We start from the raw sequence: 22,022 nt of genomic DNA, 5'->3' as shown, positions 1-22,022 counted from the left end.
CAGCAGATATACATCTCATTATGTCCGACAATCAATTTCATTCTCAAATAAAAAACCACCATATTTCAAAGCCTCTTATTACTGAGAGCAGATATACATCTCATTAAGTCTGACGATCAATTCCATTTTCAAATTTAAAACAACCATATTTCAAACGCCTTTCCGTACATTGTTACATATTTGATCCCTGAATTTTAGGAGGGAAAATGGGAAATGGCATTATTAGATGTACATCTCATTGATCTCTGTTACTCATTGAAGAGAATTTAGACATATTTAAGAAGTATATTTCAATCAACAATACAAGATGAAAGCTTTGTATTCTAATTCAGAACAAGAGCAATTAAATGTAGTTGTAAAACAAAACGAAACTAAAAGAACTTCTCCACACTATTTCCCATTGTGGTAAGATTTTTGGGCTAAAATTCCCGATTTAACTATTTTTCCATTATTTTTTCCAAAACATATTCGCGCACATTTCTATGGTATAGAATTATTTTAGTTTATAAAATGGCTAAAGTTTTCTAGGAACAATATAAAATCCTTATAAATTTAGATATTTATGCAAAATATCGTGGAAAATTTAGTATTTTAAGAACTGATAAGACTCACTAAGCTTCTATACTTGGAAGATAAGTATAGATACTTAGATACAAATTTTCTGTATCCCCGTCACATGACCAAAATTGTTTCAATGGCCATGCCATTGACCGAACATTATGTTACAAGGGCTCAAACTGAATGAGGGGCACATCAAAAACAAGAGATGAGAAATAATGAAATAAATTCTCTTTCTCGATCCCTCATAAATTCCACTGTTTCTTCTTCCATAGATGAACATGTCATTCCAGCTAGCCCCACTAAAACAGATATTACAAGGGAACACGAAACCTTGAACCAACATTAACTACAAAGTCTCACAAAAATGCTTCAGCATTTTGTGATAAAATACTTTTTTCTCTAGGCTGTAAAAATAAAAATCAATAGATGGAGAACGAAAGGTGACATACTCTTTCAGGTAATGAATAAAACTCTCCATTTAGATCATTTATCGAGAAGAAGCTCGAATTAGTGGCTCAATAATCCCTTGCAATTCTTGCATGGACTGCTGCACTCGAAGCTCCTGAACAACTATTCCCTTCAGGTCTGCAATCTGCAATAGCTTAAACGAAGTTTTAAGCAGTGGAGCCTTTACAGGAGAAAAATAAATAGCCATAAAATGTACAGCATAAACAAGCCACAAATGATAAATAGAGGAAATTCAACATGTCAGGTTTGATATCAGCAATTGAACAAGCATGACAATAGATCACATCATGCTAAAATTCAGCTGAATGTGTTATTTAACATTCATAGAATATATGACTGATTTAACCAAGTTCAAAAGACAATACATTCTATAAATATTGCCACAGAGCATTCTCAGCAGACTTATCAATAGGAAATGAGATCATATCTGCATCATACACAACGTGTTTATGATATGAACACGAATTAGGTAACTTTTGGATTTTATAAAAATAATTTAAGATATTTTTGATAGGTTAATTTATCTGTGATAAAGATAAAAACCAGCTTCTAACCATTGTTTTGTAGGATGTACTTAGCTTTAATAGGATCAAAGTAGCCACTATCTTTGTTTCATTTTAAAATAATTTATATAGCAATAATCACTTGGGACTACTGTCGACATCCTCATGCACTAAAAACTTTAAATAGGAGAAACTTTGAATAAGAGTCCGATTCTTCAGAAGTAATTTATGTTTTTACCTAGATTGATTTATCAAAGAACACAAGTCAAATAAAATCTACAAAATTTCGAGCTAAACAAGTCATTTTAAAATTGCATTAACACTAATATGGCATGGAACAGCCTAAAAGGTTGAAAAAAAAACAAATTATTATTCCATTCTTAACAAATTCATTCTTATGCATAGAATAACATTCTATAAATATGTGTATACAGAACAGGGGCATCACGTTTGACCACGGGGAATATATATATATATATATATATATATATATATATATATATATACTGGTTACCATACAACTGATTCCCGTCCTCCAGCTCTGAGGTTTACTTCCCGTTTAGCAGAGAACTAACTGAGGTGATCGCTCCGCTGCTGCCGCTCACGGGTCCGACCAGGGCAATCATTGAACTCCCGGAAGTGCCATCCTCTTGGCCACCCTCAGCGGTCCCTCCCTTGGCGCTGATCCCCCATCAATTTGCAACCAGGATCTCTGGCCCCGACTCGGCCGCTGGTTCTTCCAACCTCTCTTCAATCCAACCCTTTGCCACGTTGCACTATCCCTCACAGTCTCTGCAGGGAGAGGCTCCACCCATACTTGCTCCTTCTATCCCGCCCTCGGCTCCTTCTCCCTCCTCCGGCTATTACTTGAACGTCCTCCCCCTCCTAGACGCCTTCCCTGCTGGCCCAGACCCGCCGCCACCAAACCCTAATCTCGCTGAAGCTCAAGGGTGTGCAGAGGATGCAGAGCCAAGACCTGGAAAGAGGTTGAGGTGTGTCAAGCCCAAGGCACAAGAAGTTTTTATCGACTGGGAGGAGGACTTCCAGTGGCAAGATACCATGGACATGGCGACGACAACCCTGGTGGGTAGAGTCAGGGGACGAAATTACACTATGGCAAGACTTAAGCAATGGGTCGCGGAAATCTGGGGCCATCATCTGGCCGATCTACCCTTCGTACAGACCTTTGTCTGTGGCTGGTTTGCTCTGCGTTTTGCGCAAGCAGAACACACAAATTGGGTATTGTCCTCCTTCTGGCACATTGAACAGGCCCCGGTAATGCTAAGGAGGTGGAGTCCGCTATTTGACCCGGACAAAGAACATGGGGCTGGGCCAATTTGGGTTCGCATCCCCAATTTTCCGCTCCACTTCTAGACTAAAGACATCTTTAGGAGAATTGGGAACTCTCTGGGTACCTATTTAGACTATGATAAATCTTACCTCTCCACTAGGGTCATGGCCTATGCACGGATACTGGTTCACTTGGACATTAGAGGAGGGCTACAAGAGCAAGTTACCCTACATTGGAGGAATTACAATCGCACCCAGATACTTGACTACGAGGGGGTCCCCTTCCGATGTAGACGATGCCACAGAGTGGGACACCTCTACAAAGATTGCCCTCTTCTTGCAAAATCAAAGGCTGGGAATAAGGGGAAGTCATCTCCCTCCTTGAAAGCTCAGACACAGGTGGATCACTCAAATGAGGCAGAGGAAATTGACATTGATGCAGTTGGATCCAGGTCGGTCTCGACAACTCCGAAGAAGCGCGGGAAAACACCTCTCCGGCCTCCTTCACCTCCACTGACCAGGTCTAAGGCGGCTGCTGGAGCCGCGCTATCTTTGGGTATGTCTATTCCTGTCCCTTGCTCTGCATCTATTACTAGTACTTCTACACATAATGGTAATGCTATGGGACCTCAGCAGATCCTGGTTATTTCGCAACCCAGCCTAATCCACCTTGAATGTCCCCTCAATTCCCCTCCGCCTGCTATATCCTGTACCCCCCTACCATCTCTGAGGTAGTGCCATCGGAATTGGAACCTAGATCCGATCCCATCCCCCATCGATACCACCTCCGCTCACATTCTCGGTTTCGGGCTCCAGATGCTATAGGCATTGGACTTGTCCCTCCCTCCACCACTTTGAAGCTCCCTCGAGGCAGACCTTCCTCCCTGTCAAAAGCTAAACAATAGGCAGGAATGGAGGTTGCCACAGGCAAACAGCTTACTCTCGACAGGGTCCTTAGAGTGTAGAGCCCCCTGGAGCCGTCTCCACCATGATAGTCCTCTCCTTCAATTGCAGAGGGATTGCTTGTCTCGAGGAAAAACTAGCAATGCGGAGGCTTCTCCAGAAGGAGTCGATCAATATGGTCTTCCTACAAGAAACCTTGGGTGTCGCTGATGCCATATCCCCTCTCCTAGAATCCATGCTCCCAGGATGGCATTTCCAAGCCATTGATGTAAACGGTCGCTCGGGTGGCATCGCCTTGGGGTACAATCCTCGCTCGATAAAACTGATCGGCACCTGGGGTGGCATCGGTTTCATTAGGGCGGATACCTTCTCTATCGATCTGGGAACCGAAATCAAACCGCTGAATGTCTACAGGCCCTGCCACCACCGGGAGAACTTCTGGGAGCAACTTCTCTCTTGGCTTCTCAGATTCATGGGGGCACCATGCAACCAGACAATATCATTCTGGGTAGAGACCTAAACTTCTCTCTTGGCTTCTCAGAGTCATGGGGGCACCATGCCCAGATAGATCCCTTATCGGTCTTTTTCGAGCAACTCCTAGATGCACACAGTCTCATTGATATCCCATCTGCAAAGATTGTCCCGACCTGGAGGAATAGAAGAAGCGGGGAGGATAGTCTTGCCAAGAGACTCGATTGTTTCCTCATCAAGGAACGACTTCTGGAGCAAGGGTTCACTTACCGCCAGTGGGTGGGATCGGGTGTTTTATCAGACCACTTGCCGATATACCTTGATATCTGGGGCGATATTAGCAAGCCACGAGCCCCTTTCAAATTCAACTCCTCCTGGTTGAAGGATAATTCCTATACCCGCCTCGTCTCAGACTTTTGGAAGGCCCACCCACCTGCTGCCAGAAGGAACATCACGATGGGTTCATCGATAACCTAAAGGAACTAAAGAAGCTATCAAAAATTTGGGCACATAACAAGAGGATACAAGATGAGAAAATATTAAGAGAAATTGAATTAGAAATTGCTGATATGGAGGAAGAAAGCGGGGGTCTCTTCCCATCAACTGAACACAGGGAAAAGCTCACAGACTTAACAACCAAGAGGGGGAACATACTTGAGGAAAGGGAGGAAACTTGGAGACTGAAAAGCAGAGCGATATGGCTGAAGGAAGGAGATGATAACTCTAAATTCTTCTATAAATTTGCAAATGGAAGAAAGGCAATCAACATAATCTGTAAACTGACAAATGAGCAAGGAATTGAGGTAGACACCTTCCCTCACTTGGCCACCCTAGCCACCTCTCATTTCAAATAGGTCTACCAGGCTCCTCCCAATGCCACCCTAGCAGAGGTCATTAGGGTAGCACAACTATTCCCCCGTTTTATCAAGCAAGAGGATGCTAGGGAACTAAATAGAGAAGTCACTCTTGGGGAACTAGAGGCCACCCTGAAATGGTTTAAGAGAGACGAGCCCCAATCAAAATGGTTGGTCAGTGGAGTTCTATTTAGCTTTTTTCGATATACTAGGACAAGATCTACTCAAGGTCATTGAGGAATGCAGGATATCTGGCCGAATGCATGGGGCCATCAATTCCACTTTCATCGCTCTCATCCCCAAATCAGACAATCCATCAACTTTCAATGATTTCTGGCCCATCTCCCTGTGCAATTACATATACAAAATTATCTCCAAAATCATTGCTAACTGTGTCTGCCATATACTATCCACCCACATCTCCTCAGAACAATTTTCCTTCCTACAAGATCGTCAGATACATGAAGCTATAGGAATGGCCCAGGAGGTATTGCACTCCATGCAGACTAAGAAGATCAAAGGTATGATTCTTAAAGCTGATCTATCAAAGGCATTCGACCGGGTAAGCTGGTTATATATCAGAATGCTCCTAACTCATTTAGGATTTCCTGTGGGAGTTATAAAATGGATTATGTGCTGCATTACTAATATATCCTTTAGTGTCCTAATAAATGGAGCTGCTTCTCCTTTCTTCCACTCTGAAAGAGGACTCAGACAAGGATGCCCATTATCCCCCCTACTCTTCCTCCTGGTTATGGAAGGGCTCAGCAGATTGCTTAAGGATATGCACCTTAGAGGTAGGCTCTCGAGCATCAGGATCATGGACATATGCACGATAACACACCTCTTTGTGGATGATGTATTAATTTTCCTTAATGGCAGTCTTGCAGATCTGACTACTATACAGTATACTATCAACCTATTCAAAACTGCAACTAACGTGATAATTAATAACTCAAAATCCACCATTACTATATCTGACTACTCCCCTCATGAGATTCAATTTGCATTACAAAGGTTTCCATTCACCCAGTTGCAGCTAGATGAAGGCCTCTAGTATCTAGGATACAGGCTGAAGCAGATGGGTTACAAAATAGCTGACTGGATATGGTTGATCTCTAAGTTAGAAAGGAGACTTAATATATGGTATCACAAGTATCTCTCCAGAGCCAGAAGACTAGTGCTTATCAAAGTTGTTCTCGAGGCCACCCCAGTTTACTGGATGTCACTTGCATGGATTCCAAGGGGCATCCTTTCAAGAATACAAAACCTCTGCTGCAGATTCCTATGGAAAGGCAAACAAACAGGGAGGATTTTTGCATGGGAAAAATGGGACCTGTTGTCCATTCCTAAGAAATGGGGAGGCTGGGGCATTAAGAAACTGGAAGATTTCTCCTCTGCACTAGCGGCCAAGCTAGGGTGGCAATTAATCACCTCTAGCAGCCTCTAGACCAAAGTAGCATCCTCAAAATATATCGATCCATTAAGGCCGATGGATTGGCTGAGACAGACAAGCTGGAACAAATCTGGGATTTCAAACATATGGAAAGCAGTTCTGAATTCATTTTTACTTATTCGTGATGGCCTTACGTGGAGAATTTTTGATGGAACATCTGTCCGCATCGGCCTTGACCCTTGGATAGGGTGTGGGAATGCACACTTACTACTTGAAGGACTAATCCAACAACTAACAGAGATTGGAATCACACACATCTGTCACATTGCCGACCAGGAGAGATCTACCTTCCTGCACCAAGCTTGGAAGTCTGCCCAAAGCCTGCTCTTACCCCTTCATTGGCACCAGTCCTGGAGGGCATACACATCGGCCCTCACTGAGTCTCACATCCGTATATTGGAAGGGGATGATGAGATTACATGGGAAATAGCAAAAAATGGTTGGTACTCTCCAAAGGAAGGATATCTACACCTTGCCAATAGAAATAGACCACAACATATTGATATATGGTGGAAAGGAATGTGGAAGCTGAAAGCCCCCCTAGAACAAGATTACTTATGTGGTTCATCCTGAAAAACAAAGCCTCGACCGGAGATAACCTGATCAAAAGGGGGCAATATGGGCCCTATTGGTGCTGCCTACGTAGAGATGGCTCAGAAAATGTGGATCACCTATTTCTCTCTTGCCCCATCCCCACCGACCTTTGGAATTTTACACTCTCACACATCCCTTCAGCCATCTTATGGAGGGGTCAAACCATCAGGGAGGTTTGGGCCAATTGGTGGACATCAACATCCCCGCAGAAAGCAAGGAACCTCCCCCTCCTCATTAGCTGGGAAATTTGGATAGCCAAGAACCGTATCATCTTTCTGGATTCTGCCCCCCATTGGCCCTCCATCATCACTCGAATCCTTGCCGACTACAGAAATATACCTGATGAAGATGATAACACTCCTCCCAGAAATATCATACCTGAGACCATTGATCACTCCCAACCTTGGGCTTATTTTGACAGATCAGCGCAAGAGGCAGGATGGGGGGCGAGGGGGGCACTTCTATATCTAACTAATTCCCATTACTATCAAATACAAATGGGACTTGGAGGTGGCACAAACAACTATGCAGAACTCATCACAGCAAAAAATCTCATACAATTTGCAATTGAAAAAAATTGCCGGAATCTACAAATATTTGGTGACTCAAAAATTGTTTGCAATTGGATAAACAAATCTACAACATGTCATGCTTACACATTGCGACACATATTGGATGAGGTACATAGATACATAACTTTTTTTGACAGTTTTTCATGTCATCATCTCTACAGGGAACGAAACACACTCGCTGACAAACTTTCCAAAGAGGCAGCGATCCGACCACGCGACATCTGGATGATCCAGGAACAGAGAGAAGGGGAGCACTACCAGTATTACCACCGCCCCTACATGGACCATGCAGCACAGGCTCAACAGGAGCCTGATATCATTTGATATGCGACCTGGTTTTTTTGTTTATATTTATTTTGCTTTACTTACACAATACATGAGACAGGAATGCCCAAAACCCCAATATATACAAAAATCTAAGAAATCCTAAATAGTAAAACCTCAATTAGCAAAAATTATTTTACGAATCTATTTACAAAATTATTTTACAAATATACAAGGGTTTTAAAATAAATTTTGAGAAAAAAATTTATGGAGTTTTTTCCTTGATAAATAGCTAAAAAGACTTTAGAAAATTAATGCACACTATAGCCTTTGCAAAATTTAAATCAACCACATAAATATTTAGAATCCAAACAAAGTCAATGCATGCCCATAGTTTGTGAACATGGAGACCAAGGACTGGGGAACTTGCAAACACTATATATATTTCTCAAGAAAATTTGTTAGACAGTATGGCGAATCAAATCATCTAAAATAAACCCAAAATCTATCAATAGAATGACTTTATCCCCATCTAATGAAACACAAATTTTAGCATTTACTAGCACAATATAGGAAAGCTCGTACCCAGCAAATACCACAAATCAACGAACACTGAACACCTTGAAATATAGCCCAAAGTCTTTATTATGATTCAAATAAATGTTCCTAGTGGAACAATAGTGTTACATCAATGCTTCAGTAGCGGTTTCTTAGCTAGATATCAGATGGCTAGAGACTCAAATGACTCTCTAATTTATAGATAAATCCTCCAAGTGGAAAATAATGGCTAGTTGGCTTGATCCTTGTCAAAATAATCTTGGCCGTCAAAAAATACTTGATCATCTTTTAATCTTAGCCGTTGAATTTTTATTTTTGAGGAATTTTTGAATTTATCATTTAATTCCATTTTTATTAGCTCAAAATTAATTATTTTGAGCTAATTTCCTCAAAATTTGACTTTGACTTAACCACCAAGGTCCAAGGGTCCAATTTTTCTTGAAATATCCAATATTCCCTTGGTGAAGGACCTCCAAAAATTAATTCTTTTAAGACCCACGAAATTTTCCACTTGGAGAATTTAATTTTCCTAAGACATTTTAATTTGACTCTAATTAATTAATTTTCTAGCTTAGGATTTAATTATTTTTGCTAGAAAAATTAATTAATTGACACTTGAGGGGATTTAATGTTTTTTTCACCCTCTAATATTTTAACCATGGTGTCTAAGTATGAGGGACCATGCATTAAAATATTTTTTACAATTCAACCCTCAAAGGGGGAATGTCTGTTCGGCTTAGACCCTCAAATTATATACCCAATTCTGTGACACAATATGATCTAGTAGACCAAGTGATTTGTAATAAAATAATTTAGCCAATTAGCTTAAATTATTCCCAAACCACTTTTACATAAGACTTGACTAGAACACTTTGACTCACCTAAGACTTTAACGACAAATTTCACCCTAGCTTCGGACTAAGGTTGGAAGGAAAAACTTTGTCGACCATCTTTGTTTAGAAACGCAGAGGAGTTAGTGAGTCGAAAAACCTCCTAGGATGAAATTATCGCCAAAATAATAGGTGTACCTAGGTTGTCATATACATTCATGGTCTTACTAGCATCATTTACATTAAAAATATGCAGAATGGGTTTACAATAACATAGTGCTAATGACTGATCATCTTGATCCTTTGAAGAAAAACATGGTATATTTGCTTCCTTGGATCTTTTACAAAATGAGTGCAACAAGACCTACCTTGGAAGTCTGCTACAAAAATGAAGCCAAGAAAGACAGTCACCTATAAAAGTCTAATTTTGTGTGCCAAGAAGCTCTTAGTTTTGTGCATATAAAAGATCCAAGACCAAATTTCAGTCACCACTCAGATAGTAATATAGAGGCCAAGACACCTAAAGTTAAAGCTAGCAGTCCTGTAGCATTCATTTATACATAGTCCGAGCCTTAACTGTCACCTAAAGGGAAGCCGACTTTTTGAAGGAGAATATATCAATTCTTTCACATCGAAAGGAGTGTCTCTAAGAGTACACTTATAACCAGAACATCATATTATTTCAAAGTCTATGTTCATTGGTTGATAAAATTCATTTAGAAGATCAACCTCAGTAGCATACATAAGTATTTTGGAATCCCTAACCAGAGGGTCACCTCAAGTACACTAAGCAACATTCAAAAACCATTTCTCTTTGGAAAGCAGTGAGAAATTCTAGACCTAGGGTCTAGTCTACGAAAAGGGCTACAGGCAGTGAAGGAGTGTACCAGTGATAAATCTCTTTATCGTCACGTCCTATCTTGGAAACCTGTAGCAGAGAAGAGATATTGTTGAAGACATGCTGAAAGGTATCAGTGATAGAAAGAAGAAGATCTTTAAGAAGGAATAGTCTCCTTGGAAGCAGTGATATAAGATCACCTTGAAGACCAGAAGTTGTCATAAATGTCAAGAGTAACAACACTATTGTTTGGAGGAAGCAAGCCTGAAGCAAGTCAAGGTCACAAAAGAAATGTTTGTCCACTTTTTGGTAAGAATATCATGGCATCCAAAAGAAGGCCTTATAGTAGGTTCTATGATCATAAAGGACAAAGGTGTTGAGAAATCTAGAGAGCAATAGTTAGAATGACTTCCCTTATAATTGATAACTGCTTGTGATGTCTTTTAACTTTTTCTTACGTATTAGGTTTTTCTCTTCGTATTATGTTGTTCTTATCATCAAACAACTACCAAAACAAAAAGATCAATAATACACAAGAACACAGGATATAGGTTGCAAGCCAAGGCCAAAACCTCTCCACTTAAGAGGAAAACCCACAAATCTATGCTCTTCTTATAGATTCTTCAATTGACGAATTACAAGACCTTTAGACCACAACCAAAACCCTTCCAAGACCAACTCCAACCTTCTTGATGATGTGCTTCCTTTGTCCAAGTCAAACGCAGTCAAATCACTTCCAACAGCACAACTTTGACCCCCAGCAATAGAACTTCGACCTCTATTGCAGGTCAGAGATTCTCGGCCCTCCCAGCAACAATTGCTTCCACACGTGTGAGCTTATTTCGGGCTTCCAAGACTTCTTGAGACCTTTGCTTGACTTTCTCCTTCTTCTAGGGCTTGAGGATGACCTAATGAGCCTTCCTTTGACCTTCTTTCTGCACTTTCTCCAAGTTCGATCCTACAGCAGCAAAACCCTAACCCAACAACAGAAACCCTAGTTTCCTTCCTTTGCACGTGTGAAGAGAGAGAGAAATTACCCAATCACTTGATCTTCGTCCTTCTTCTTCCTTTGCTAGCCTCTTTCTTCTTCTCCTTCACTTGCTTGATGAGAGAATGAATTGTGTCCATAAGAGGTCGAGTTCCCTCCTATATATAGGCTTTCAAGGTGGACGAAGTACCTCAAATTAGGCCAACTTCTTAGCTGGCAAGCCGACTTGGTCTTGGAGGGTATTTTGACACTTTTAAATACAAAAATAATTCTTTTTACAAGTTACAATGTACCCGATGGGGTCTTCATCATATGACAATGACTCTTTTGACTTCTTGACCTAGGACAAACCCTAGAAGCACTCAATGGGTGCTTGACCTCTAAAATAAAAGACCTTGAGCATGAAACCCATGCTTCAAAATAACAATAATAAATTTTCTTTCATTTTACAATATACAAGAATCAAAAGTACATTTCATATTTATGAAGACCGAACCTAGTTACACATTTTTCAACAAAAGGTACATAATCATAAGGTATGTATAAAGACATATGGTAGGTCTTCACAAGAAGGTTCGATTATTTTATCCTTAATGCTCTATATTACTAACTCTCTCATGTCTAGGGTTTTCTATAGAATCATTAAGATTCTATATTGTTAGGGTGATTAATCATTAAGATTGAATCTACCCTTGTCATACTATCTTTTCCCATTTGTTCATTTTGGTGAAACCCTAATCCTTAGGGTTCACTATAAAACCATAGCCTTTTGATGCTTAGGGTACGCTAATAATGAAACCCTAGTCTTCTTAGGGTTTGTTGATTAAATTTAGATCTCATAATAAAATCTTAATGTTTAGGATTTTTGGTATTGTCATAACCCTAGTCTTTTAGGGTTAGTTATTGATGTTTAGAATATATAATGAAACCTTAGATTCTTAGGGTTAGGTAAAACTAGGGTTTATAAACAAAACCCTTCTAATAGTTAAGTATAAGGTCTTAGGAATGAACCCTGGGTGGATGAGCTTGCGCATAATTGAAACCCTAGTTTGGTCAAAATTATTGGTGTTTAATGTTTGTATCTAGGGTTTACGATAAAATATTAGTAAGAGATTGATATAAGGAACTAATAATGAAACCCTAGATATGAAATGATAAAATGATAACTCGATGAAATCTAGAGTTTGTAACAAAACCCTAGTAAAGTTTGACATGAAATTGAAGATGTAAAGTGCTATGATTGGATTGCTAACTTGGTTAGTTGCTTTAATTCTTGACAAAGGAATCTAGGATTTGTGACAAAAGCCCTAACAAGTTGTTGAAGAACATAATATAAAAGATGTAACCCTTGTTAACTGTGAACCTAACGAGGTTTAGGTATTTGATGTCTAAAACTGATTATTTTGATGCTTCCATTGTAATGATATGAATTTGATATAGTTGACTTCATATCTCTATATATTTGTACTTGGTTGTACTTGTTGAAGATTTGCAAGTACATAATCTTCAAGATGTTCATAATTGAAGATGACTTGACAATTATGATAATGATGATGATGGAAAAAGGGGAGTTGTAAGAATGATGATAACACTAAAGATGAATAGATGATCTTGTTGCCATAGAAAGAATAATGTCCCGGAGGGAATGAAGCTTTGGAAGGTTGAAGTTTATCCGATGTTATGAAGCTATTGATCTCCCTAAGTTGAAAGGGAGATTGGATATAAAGAAAGCATATATCTCCCTAGTTAAGAGGGAGGGCATATTATGACAATTATAGTGAATACCTTGAAGAAATAATGAGATCAAAGAATGAATGAAAGTACTACAAATTGATGTTCTTGATTGTTTTGAAAGCTGTTGAGGCTGAGTTGGTGCTGCTAAAGATTGAAGGAAGCTTCCGACGAGATGTATTTGGATAATATGATGACGATTTAAGAAACATCAAAATGATTAAGGACCCTAAAGGTTTGTGCTATATATATATATATATATTGAAAGTTTATTATTGTTGGGGTTGTGATTATGCAGTATCTCTCCATAAAAAGGTTGAAAGTCTTGAACCATGCTTGGACTGATGGATATATCTGATTTAGTTTATAAGGAAAGTTGAAGCTTCTTGGAGCAACAAGGGCTTGGGAAGACATTTGATCGACCTGTGATGATGTCTAGATCTCGAAGTAGGGAGGTTGATGTTGGTCTTGGAGCTCTGACCATAGATACGCACCTAGATCCGTGACTTGGTGTTAGAGTGGAAGCCTAATGGTATCTAGAGTGGTTGAAGGTTGGAACACACCTTAGTCCCAACCAGATTAGATATCTTGGTCAAGTATCTAATCTGTAAAACTGTGTGTGCTATGACTCTTCATAGAGCATATCATTTTGAGTTCATCCTCGTACCTATAAATAATGAATACCTCCTTAGTTAAGAGGAAGTGTTGAAGAGTGTAACTAATGTTGATCTTCATAATTGTCTTTTGAGCCATGATGTAATGTGTTTGTCAAAAATAAAGAAAAATAAATTTCATTGACTTATTAAAGCATGGGTTTCATGCTTAGGTCAAAGCCTCCATTTTAGGCTTCCAGGATTATATTTTGAGTCACTGTCATTATTATTATATTCTAGACCCTTCTTGGGATCTTTGTGTCAAAAAAGAAAAAAATATTTTAATGGATATCCTCCTCCTCCACCAAAGTCAACATCCTAATCCTTCAAGTTGACCTCATAACAGAGACTCGAACTACTATATATCTAAGTCACCTGACACGGAGATTCGGGACACGTAGGATTCGAGATTCGTGGTGTTGGATTCGGACACGTTGACCCCCGGAACAGGACACGTAGGATTCGTTATATATTATTTTATTAAAATATATATATATATATATTAAAAATTAGATATTTCTTACACAAATTTTAATTAATGATACAAATTTATTGATTTCAAATATAGATCTTCATCTATAGCTATTAACATGCATAGTACATACAAAATTCAAATACATGTCAATCTATTATCTATTTCTTATGCTTGGCCCTATTGCCACCATGAGAAATGCCTAATTTTTTAGTCTTGTTGGAAAATCAAGATCTTTGTCATTAATATCACCCTCTAAGCATTAATATCCAGAGGTATTTTTGTCATTACCTCTGTATCTGTTTAGGGATCTTTGTCATTAATATCACCCTTTAAGCATTAACATAAGATAGAACAAGCATAGCATGTCAAGTCAAGATTTTGTTTGAGTGATGCGTACATTTTTAGGAGGGTCATGATACAGGAGTTTGACAACCAATGTCACTAACATCAAGGTACATAGAGGGATTGGTGCTCTTGATTAAATACGAGTTCCATACCCTAATACATGACAAAATTCAATGGAAACATTGCAATCCCCCAATCCTAAAAGCCTGAAAAACTGATAAGTCTGCTGGATTTTGAATGAAATCTAAAATTCTACTTTCTCCATATGAAATCCAATGAGGTCGGAACCACTCTCAAACATCTCGAGTCATTTCATGGTAATGTTAAAAATTTAAGTAAAAGGATGAAAATGAAGATTAAAGAGAATGTCACTTTTACTTTTACTTTTGCCAAATGAAAATACGCGTGGCTGTAATGACCAAATGCGGCCTTTTCATACCCTTGCAGGTCACTTTTGCCGCCTAACGAGTCATGGAAAACAGGACACGCTGCCAAAATTGTGACACGACCTCGGATTCGACGAGTCAGGAAAGGACACGACGTGTCATGGTTTTTGGACACGAATCAGGGCAGAATCGCGTCGGACACGCTGGATTCGAGATTCGTGGGGCATATAGGACGAATCCGGTTATCTTGCTATATATACACAAGTGGACTCAACCTATTGGAATAACAACAATCATATCTTGGATCTGAAATCATTACAAGATAAAAGAAGTGTGAGAAGATTATTTGAAGGAACCTACCATCATATAAATGAAGAAGTTCAAGAAAGGAAATACAGGAACTAAAATAGAAGTTTGTAATAAAGTTGCAAGGCTAAGGATATAGTGCAAGCTTCAAAAATCTCAAAATAGGCCGAAATTGTTATGGAGGAACAAAATTGTGTTAACTTGGACTAAAGTTTGACTTGGGAAGTTGATTTGGTGGAGTGAAGTCCTAGGTCTTGGTTGTCTCAATTTGATTTGAATCTATTAGTGGAAGAGTTTGATTGGGTTTTCCCCTTCATAGGGGTTTTGCCCTGGATGTGTGCCTACATTTGTGTTTTGTGTTGTGATCTTTATCGTTTCACATTTGTCTTGATGATAAGACCTAATAAATTGCAAAGAAGAATTAATGAACATCAAATGGAAGTGTCAAAAGAAGAGAAATCAAATTAAAGTTGTCCTATCAAAGCTTCCCTAGATTTCTCAACATGGTATCAAAGCTTGGTTTGCTTGTATAATGGCAGGAAGCAAGTCACTAAAGACTTCAAGACATCAAGGAGAACATAAATCTCTAAGACATGCATCCATGATTGATTCCTCCTTGCATCTATACACTCAAGATGTGGATCCCCATCATGTTGGTACCTTTGACCATGGCACTTGACCATGAAGTTTTCTCCCCTCCATACCATCATTATTCACTAACATCTATCAATTGAAGGTGAACTAAGGAAATGCTACTTCCCCTTGGGGGCTACAAAATCCTAATAGGGTTGTCCATTAACCACTCCTACCTAGGGAAGACACACCATTGCAAGTTCAAAGCCCCAATTTTGGAGGGGAAGCCTTATTTTAAGTATTAGATAGTCCTTTACAATCAAGCTTAGTTCACTTAGATGCAAAAATGATTATTGTTCTTGACGACTAGTTGTTTTCACTAGATTTTATGTTGTGATAGTCAAGTGGTTTAATAACACATTACCTAGGCACCTTACCCAGAAGTACCCAGAACCTAGAGAAGAATATTAGCACCCACAAGTGAAGTGTTGAGAGCCTTGGGTCTCCAAACATGTAGCAGCTCATCACACCTACCCTAGGGCACCCACTGTACCTAAGACGTTCTGCCACTTTGCACTACATTTTTCGATTCTTCAAGATGATACGCCTTGACCAGCTTGCCCTCAGGTTGGGCTTAGCAACCTCTTAAGGGTGGCAATTGATTCAGGGCTTAAATGAGGATGGTCTCAACTTCAAAGACATGGGAGGGTTAGTAGCAATCGAAAAGCTCGCAATGTTGGAGCAGATGTGGACATTTTGAGCAACTGGAGACCCAAGAGACCACCTTCTGACACCCCAAGTTGATTTTGGAATTATTACCGCTCAAACTAGCAGGGGTCCTAGAAGGGGATCCTAAAGGGACAATTGCTAGGTCAAGGGCAACAATGGAGCAATAGCTCATTGTCACCTTAGCTAAAGCTCCCTACTCTTTACGGACTTTCACTGATGGGAGGAGACTCGATATGAAGGGAATCACTAGATGAATGAATTAATAAAGGGGAAAGAGTGATTCCTAAAGGCCTATTCACAAAAGAGACTCAAATTGTGGCTTTCTTGCTTGAAAAGCAAGGTGTAAGGCTCTCTAAGAAGGGCCAAGGGAGTTTCAAGGGCTAGGTTTTGCAAATAGGCTTCGTAAAGGAGGGACCTAGTCCTAAAAACCCTTGTGAAAACTTGGTTTCCAAATGGTCCTTGTGAGATTATCTTCGAAAAGTAGTGGGACTACATGGGACCAAGTGGAGACAAAATTAGGTCAAGTAAGAGGAATTGGTCACTCAAGGAGAGGCTTGAGCTAATTGTGGAAGAGAAGAGGATCAATGGACAAATCTTCTTGGAATAGAATGCAATGATCCAAATGAAGCTACTAGACAAGGGAAACCTAGGGCAAGAAACAATCCTCGAGCTAGGGCTTGCAATATCTCGAGATCCCACCATCGAATTTGCTTGAAATTTGGATGGCCTCTAGAGCAAACTTCAACCCAGTTGTGGACCAAAAATCAAAGTGTTTGGATCGCTAAATTGTGAGAAAATTGATGCCATGGGTGACCTATGTAGGCTAGGCCTAGGAAGAAAGAGAAATGGAGTTAGGAAGATTCCAATGTTTGGGATAGTTTCACTTCATCAAGGAGGCCTCTAAAACAATTTCGCATGGCATGAGACAATTGCTTCAAGGTCTTTATGCTTTGATGTGCAATATGTGATGACTTATCAAGATAAAATTTCAACAAATTATCTCTAGGAACATTCGCTTATTCAAACATGGCCCATAACATGATGCAACGCTATAAAATACAAATTTCCACCATTTCACACAACAAAAGTGTTGAAGTTTCTAAGTTTACTTAGTTAGAAACCCTTCGTGCACTTTTTCTAATTTATTCCTACCTACTTGTTATTTTTCCTTAACAAGTTATTTACAAAGTAAATACTGAAAATAAACACCAGTGCATGCTCAAAATATTGATATTACAAATCAGCAACTAAAAGAAACAAGAACAAGCACACCACATAACACCATTATTATTGGATTAATGTCCCCAGAAAAACCCAATGTGGGAAAACCAGTGCAGCTATCTGAGGATTTTCTTATTAAGCAATATCATAGTACAATCTGAGTGTCGTAATTGGCCTACCCAACAGAGAATTTCCTTAGCAGTAATACCTCTCCATTTTTGACAAATCTACTGGTTGAAACCCTGAATAATCCTTTCGGCAGCTACTCAAAACCAATCCACCCCCAACGTCTGCCCAATCTGGACTGCGTCAGCCTCTCCTAGCCCAGTGTTGGCACTGAGTCAGCCTATCTTGGCCTGCGTCAGCCCCAGGAGGCCCTATGTCAGCTCTCTGAGCCTCTGTGTCAGCTACGTTGGCCCCTCTAGTGCTCTGCACATCACTTAGTTTCCTCTGCATGGCCTTGCATGAGCAATGGCTTCTCCTGCCTCTCTCTCTCTGGTTGCTCTCATGTTATCCCGACACTATCTCTGCCTCTTTGTCTCTCTGTACTCAATGCCCCTCAGCTGCTCTCCCGATCACTGATTCTATCTCTCTTAGCAAACCCCACTCTAGAGAATAGAATAACTGATCACTCTGGTGTGTTCTCCAAGTGACCCTCAAGCCTGCTCTTATACTTTTCCTGTTGACATCTCAACGGCCGAGATTAAGTCACTAATCAATGGCTAAGATTAGATCTGGCTTGATCCATGTCTTTTGGACCACGCTAACACAGATTCATATTAATACACATTAATATCTAAACTTAGAGACTCCATTAAAAATATTAATTATTGTAATATCTCATGATCTGTTTAGAATCTGCCCAAACCCTTTCTGGGTATTGGAGATCTCATGTGCCCCAACCTCTCCACCAAATTACGTGGCTAGAACACATCCGATGCTACCCCAAATCAACACTCCCTCTTAGCGAGGATTGTGCTCTAGCAATACTCCTCACTGAGTATTACTTTGATTATCCGGCATCGGTACCTATGCCGATGCTAGGTCTTCCTACCCAACATCCTTTGCATTGCTACATCCAATACTGCTGCCCATGGTTCTGCCACTGCTACATCTGTACAACAGCTCCCTCTGCATCCGTGTTGCTACTGGTCCTTCCTCCGAGCACTACATCTGCACTGCACCTCCTCTCATCATGTTGCATCATGTTGCCCATTGTTGCACTACAACTGAGTTACTGAGAAGTAAGTAACTAATCTCCCAACTGACCTCTCTGTTGGGCTAGAAACACCCATTGATTTTGAAGCTCCCTATGCCACTAACAAGTGCTCCCTCTCTCTAACCTCTGCACTGCTGTAACAACTCCCTGCATCTCGCACAGTTCCACACCTCTCTGTGCCTTCTTGCACTGATGCAACACTCCTATGCCTTCTTGCACTAGTGCAACACTCCTGTGACTCTCGCACTACTGCAACCTGCTAGCTCTGCGTTGTCTCAGGACTCCTGCACTCTAGCTCTCTCTGTCGCTCCATCTGCATCCATCTCTACCCACCTAATCAGTCCTGCTACTCCTCGTCGGGGCTCTTGTAGCAAGGTCTAATCCAAGAGGCTGGGTACCTCGAGGATCCTGCCCCTCATTGCCTGTAGTCCATCTGACTACACCTCGATGTCTCCCCACTTCCGCTCAAGTGGCATGTGTGCACTCATGGCACAGTCATCGTCTGTCAAAACTTCCTTCTTTGCCCGTGTTGGTGCTGCCTTAGTCTCAGAAGACTCTCCCTTACTCTTCTTCCTTGGACACTAGGTCGCATAATGACCCAGCTCCCCACAGTGGAAGCACTTGATCTTAGAGAGATCTTTCTTCTTCTGCTTTTCCTGCTTTCCCTCAAATGCAAGGGCCACATCCTCCACCTCCTGCTTGACCTTGATCCCTTTGTTGCTGCTACATGTCTTCCACTGTCGTCTGATCTCTTCCTCGTTAAGAGTTGCCCACATCTCATCCCAAGGTGGGAGAGTCCCTCTGCCCAGGATACTCTGGACAAATACTTCCCAATCTTTTGAGACAGCATTCAAGGATGTCCTCACCATAAGCTCTTGATCCAGTGTCGCTCCTATAGCAGTCAACTGGTCTCAAATCTCATTCAATCCTCCGAGAAAGGTGTCAATTGATTGAACCTTCTTCATCTAATACAACCTCATCTGGTTCTCGAGCAAAATTCTTCTCTGCACAGAAGTATGCTGGTATAGCGTCTTGAGAGCCTCCCACATCTCAAATGCCGTTTCCTTCTCAGCTATATGTGGTACCAAATGATCCTTGAACCCGTCAAGGATAATGCACTTGGCCCTCGCCATCGCCTCTTTGTACCTGTCATTATCATTGGGGTCGATTGGGACAGCTATTACCTTCAAGGCGAAGTTCTTGACACGATTCCTATCAAGCACTGATAAGATTATCGCCTTCCATACTGCAAAGTTCGATGCTCCGTCCAATCTATCCTGGTCTCTTACCCCGTGTAGTGCCATGATGCTCCTCTACTTCCCTCCTGGAAGTTCTCTGTTCGACTCCTTTGAATCTCTACTTCATGTCTAGAAGTTCTCTTCTGGACTCCCTTTGAGTCCTGATTTCCCTCTTGAAAATCCTTCTACCGCTTGTCGAGATGTCCCGTACTCTGATCAACTTGTGCAACTGCACTTCTAATTCGAGTTCTTCCGCTAGAAACCCTCGGTAACAACTCCTCTAGCCCTGCTCTGTCAGGTACTATTGTGACTAGTGTACCTCACCGGCTCCACTCTGCAATATTCCTGCAGCCTTCTAGACCCCAACAACTGCCTCTCTGTGAAATGTGTCAGCCCCTCTCTACCTCACACTGGCTCTGCGTCACCCCGGATGGGTCTGCATCAGCCTTGGGAAGTCCTGCATCAGCCCTTTGGCCCTCTGCGTCAGCAACGTTGGCCTTTCTACAGCTTTGTGCAGCTCCCGGCTTCCTTTGCGTGGCCCCGACTGGCTCTGTGTCACACTCCATGGCTTCTGCGTTGCTAGAAACAGCTTCTGTCACCTCGTGACAGTTGTTCTATGTTGTTATTGCTCCGCTCAGCTGATGTCATTTAGTCCTCCTGTGATCTGCAATCGCGCTCTAATACCATGTTGAAGTTTCTAAGTTTACTTAGTTAGAAACCCTTCATGCACTTTTTCTGATTTATTCCTACCTACTTGTTATTTTTCCTTAACAAGTTATTTACAAAGTAAATACTGAAAATAAAAACCAATGCATGCTCAACATATTACAGATCAGCAACTAAAAGAAACAAGAACAAACACACCACATGACACCATTATTTTTGGACTAATGTCCCGGAAAAACCCAATGTGGGAAAACCGGTGCAGCTATCTGAGGGTTTTCTTATTAAGCAATATCAGAGTACAATCTGAGTGTCGTAACTGGCCTACCCAACAGAGAATTTCCTTAGTAGTAATACCTCTCCGTTTCTGACAACTCTACTGGTTGAAACCCCGGATAATCCTTCCGGCAGCTACTCAGCACCAATCTGCCCCAGAAACACTAGCATCTGCCCAATCTATACTGCGTCAGCCTTTGCTAACCCAGCGCTGGCACTGCGTCAGCCTATCTTGGCCTACATCAGACCCAAGAGGCTTTGCGTCAGCTCTCTGAGCCTCTACGTCAGCTACGCTGGCCCCTCTGGTGCTTTGCGCATCACTTAGCTACCTCTGCATGGCCCCGCGTGAGTAATGGCTGCTCCTGCCTCTCTCTCTCTGGCTGCTCTGCTGCTATCCCAACACTATCTCTACCTCTCTGTCTCTCTGTACTCAATGCCCCTCAGCTGCTCTCCCAATCACTGACTCTATCTCTCTTAGCAAACCCCGCTCTAGAGAATAGAATGACTGATCACTCTAGTGTGTTCTCCAAGTGACCCTCAAGCCTCCTCTTATACTTTTCCAATTGACATCTCAACGGCCAAGATTAAGTCCCTAATCAACGACTAAGATTAGATTTAGCTTGATCCATGTCTTCTGGACCACTCTAACACGGATTCGTATTAATACACATTAAAATTTTATTTTCCCTAAGTTTAGACTTAGGGACTCCATTAAAAATATTGATTGTTTTAATATCTCCTTATCTATTGAGAATTTGCCCAAACCCTTTCTAAGTATTGGAGATCTCGTGTGCCCCAATCTCTCCACCAAATTTCGTGGCTAGAGCACATCCGATGCTACCCCAAATCAACAAAAAGCATCAAATTTTAGCCTAGTATAGCGAAATTCCCCAGCAACAGGCATGTGACATAAGGAAACAACAAAATAGCATTAAGAGAGCACTTACATGTCTGCACAAGTACATCCAGTCATCATCGTATGCCACTATAGAAGCTCCAAGACAAAATGAAGAGATCCAAACATCAAAATTCATCCATCCATCCAATTTCGTCCACC

The 22,022-nt window shown here is 40.8% G+C and overlaps 1 protein-coding gene across 1 annotated transcript in view; it reads right to left on the bottom strand.

Annotated features, from left to right (window-relative positions):
- Positions 1-575: 575 nt before the first annotated feature.
- Positions 576-22,022, bottom strand: part of LOC149195074 (protein SLOW WALKER 1-like) — a 255,714-nt gene continuing 234,267 nt past the window's right edge. The window contains exon 14 of the mRNA XM_089405238.1: positions 576-1,153. Within this exon, the coding sequence (XP_089261364.1) occupies positions 1,049-1,153 (105 nt within the window). The 3' untranslated portion in view covers positions 576-1,048. The remainder of the gene's footprint in view (positions 1,154-22,022) is intronic.

Source organism: Pinus tabuliformis, chromosome 2_2, assembly GCF_031772625.1.
Source record: "Pinus tabuliformis cultivar Carrire ecotype Pingquan chromosome 2_2, CPIR1, whole genome shotgun sequence".
In the NCBI taxonomy this organism is placed as follows: domain Eukaryota; kingdom Viridiplantae; phylum Streptophyta; class Pinopsida; order Pinales; family Pinaceae; genus Pinus; species Pinus tabuliformis.
The sequence above is the reverse complement of the archived record's forward strand: the minus strand, read 5'-3'. Positions and strand labels throughout refer to the sequence as shown.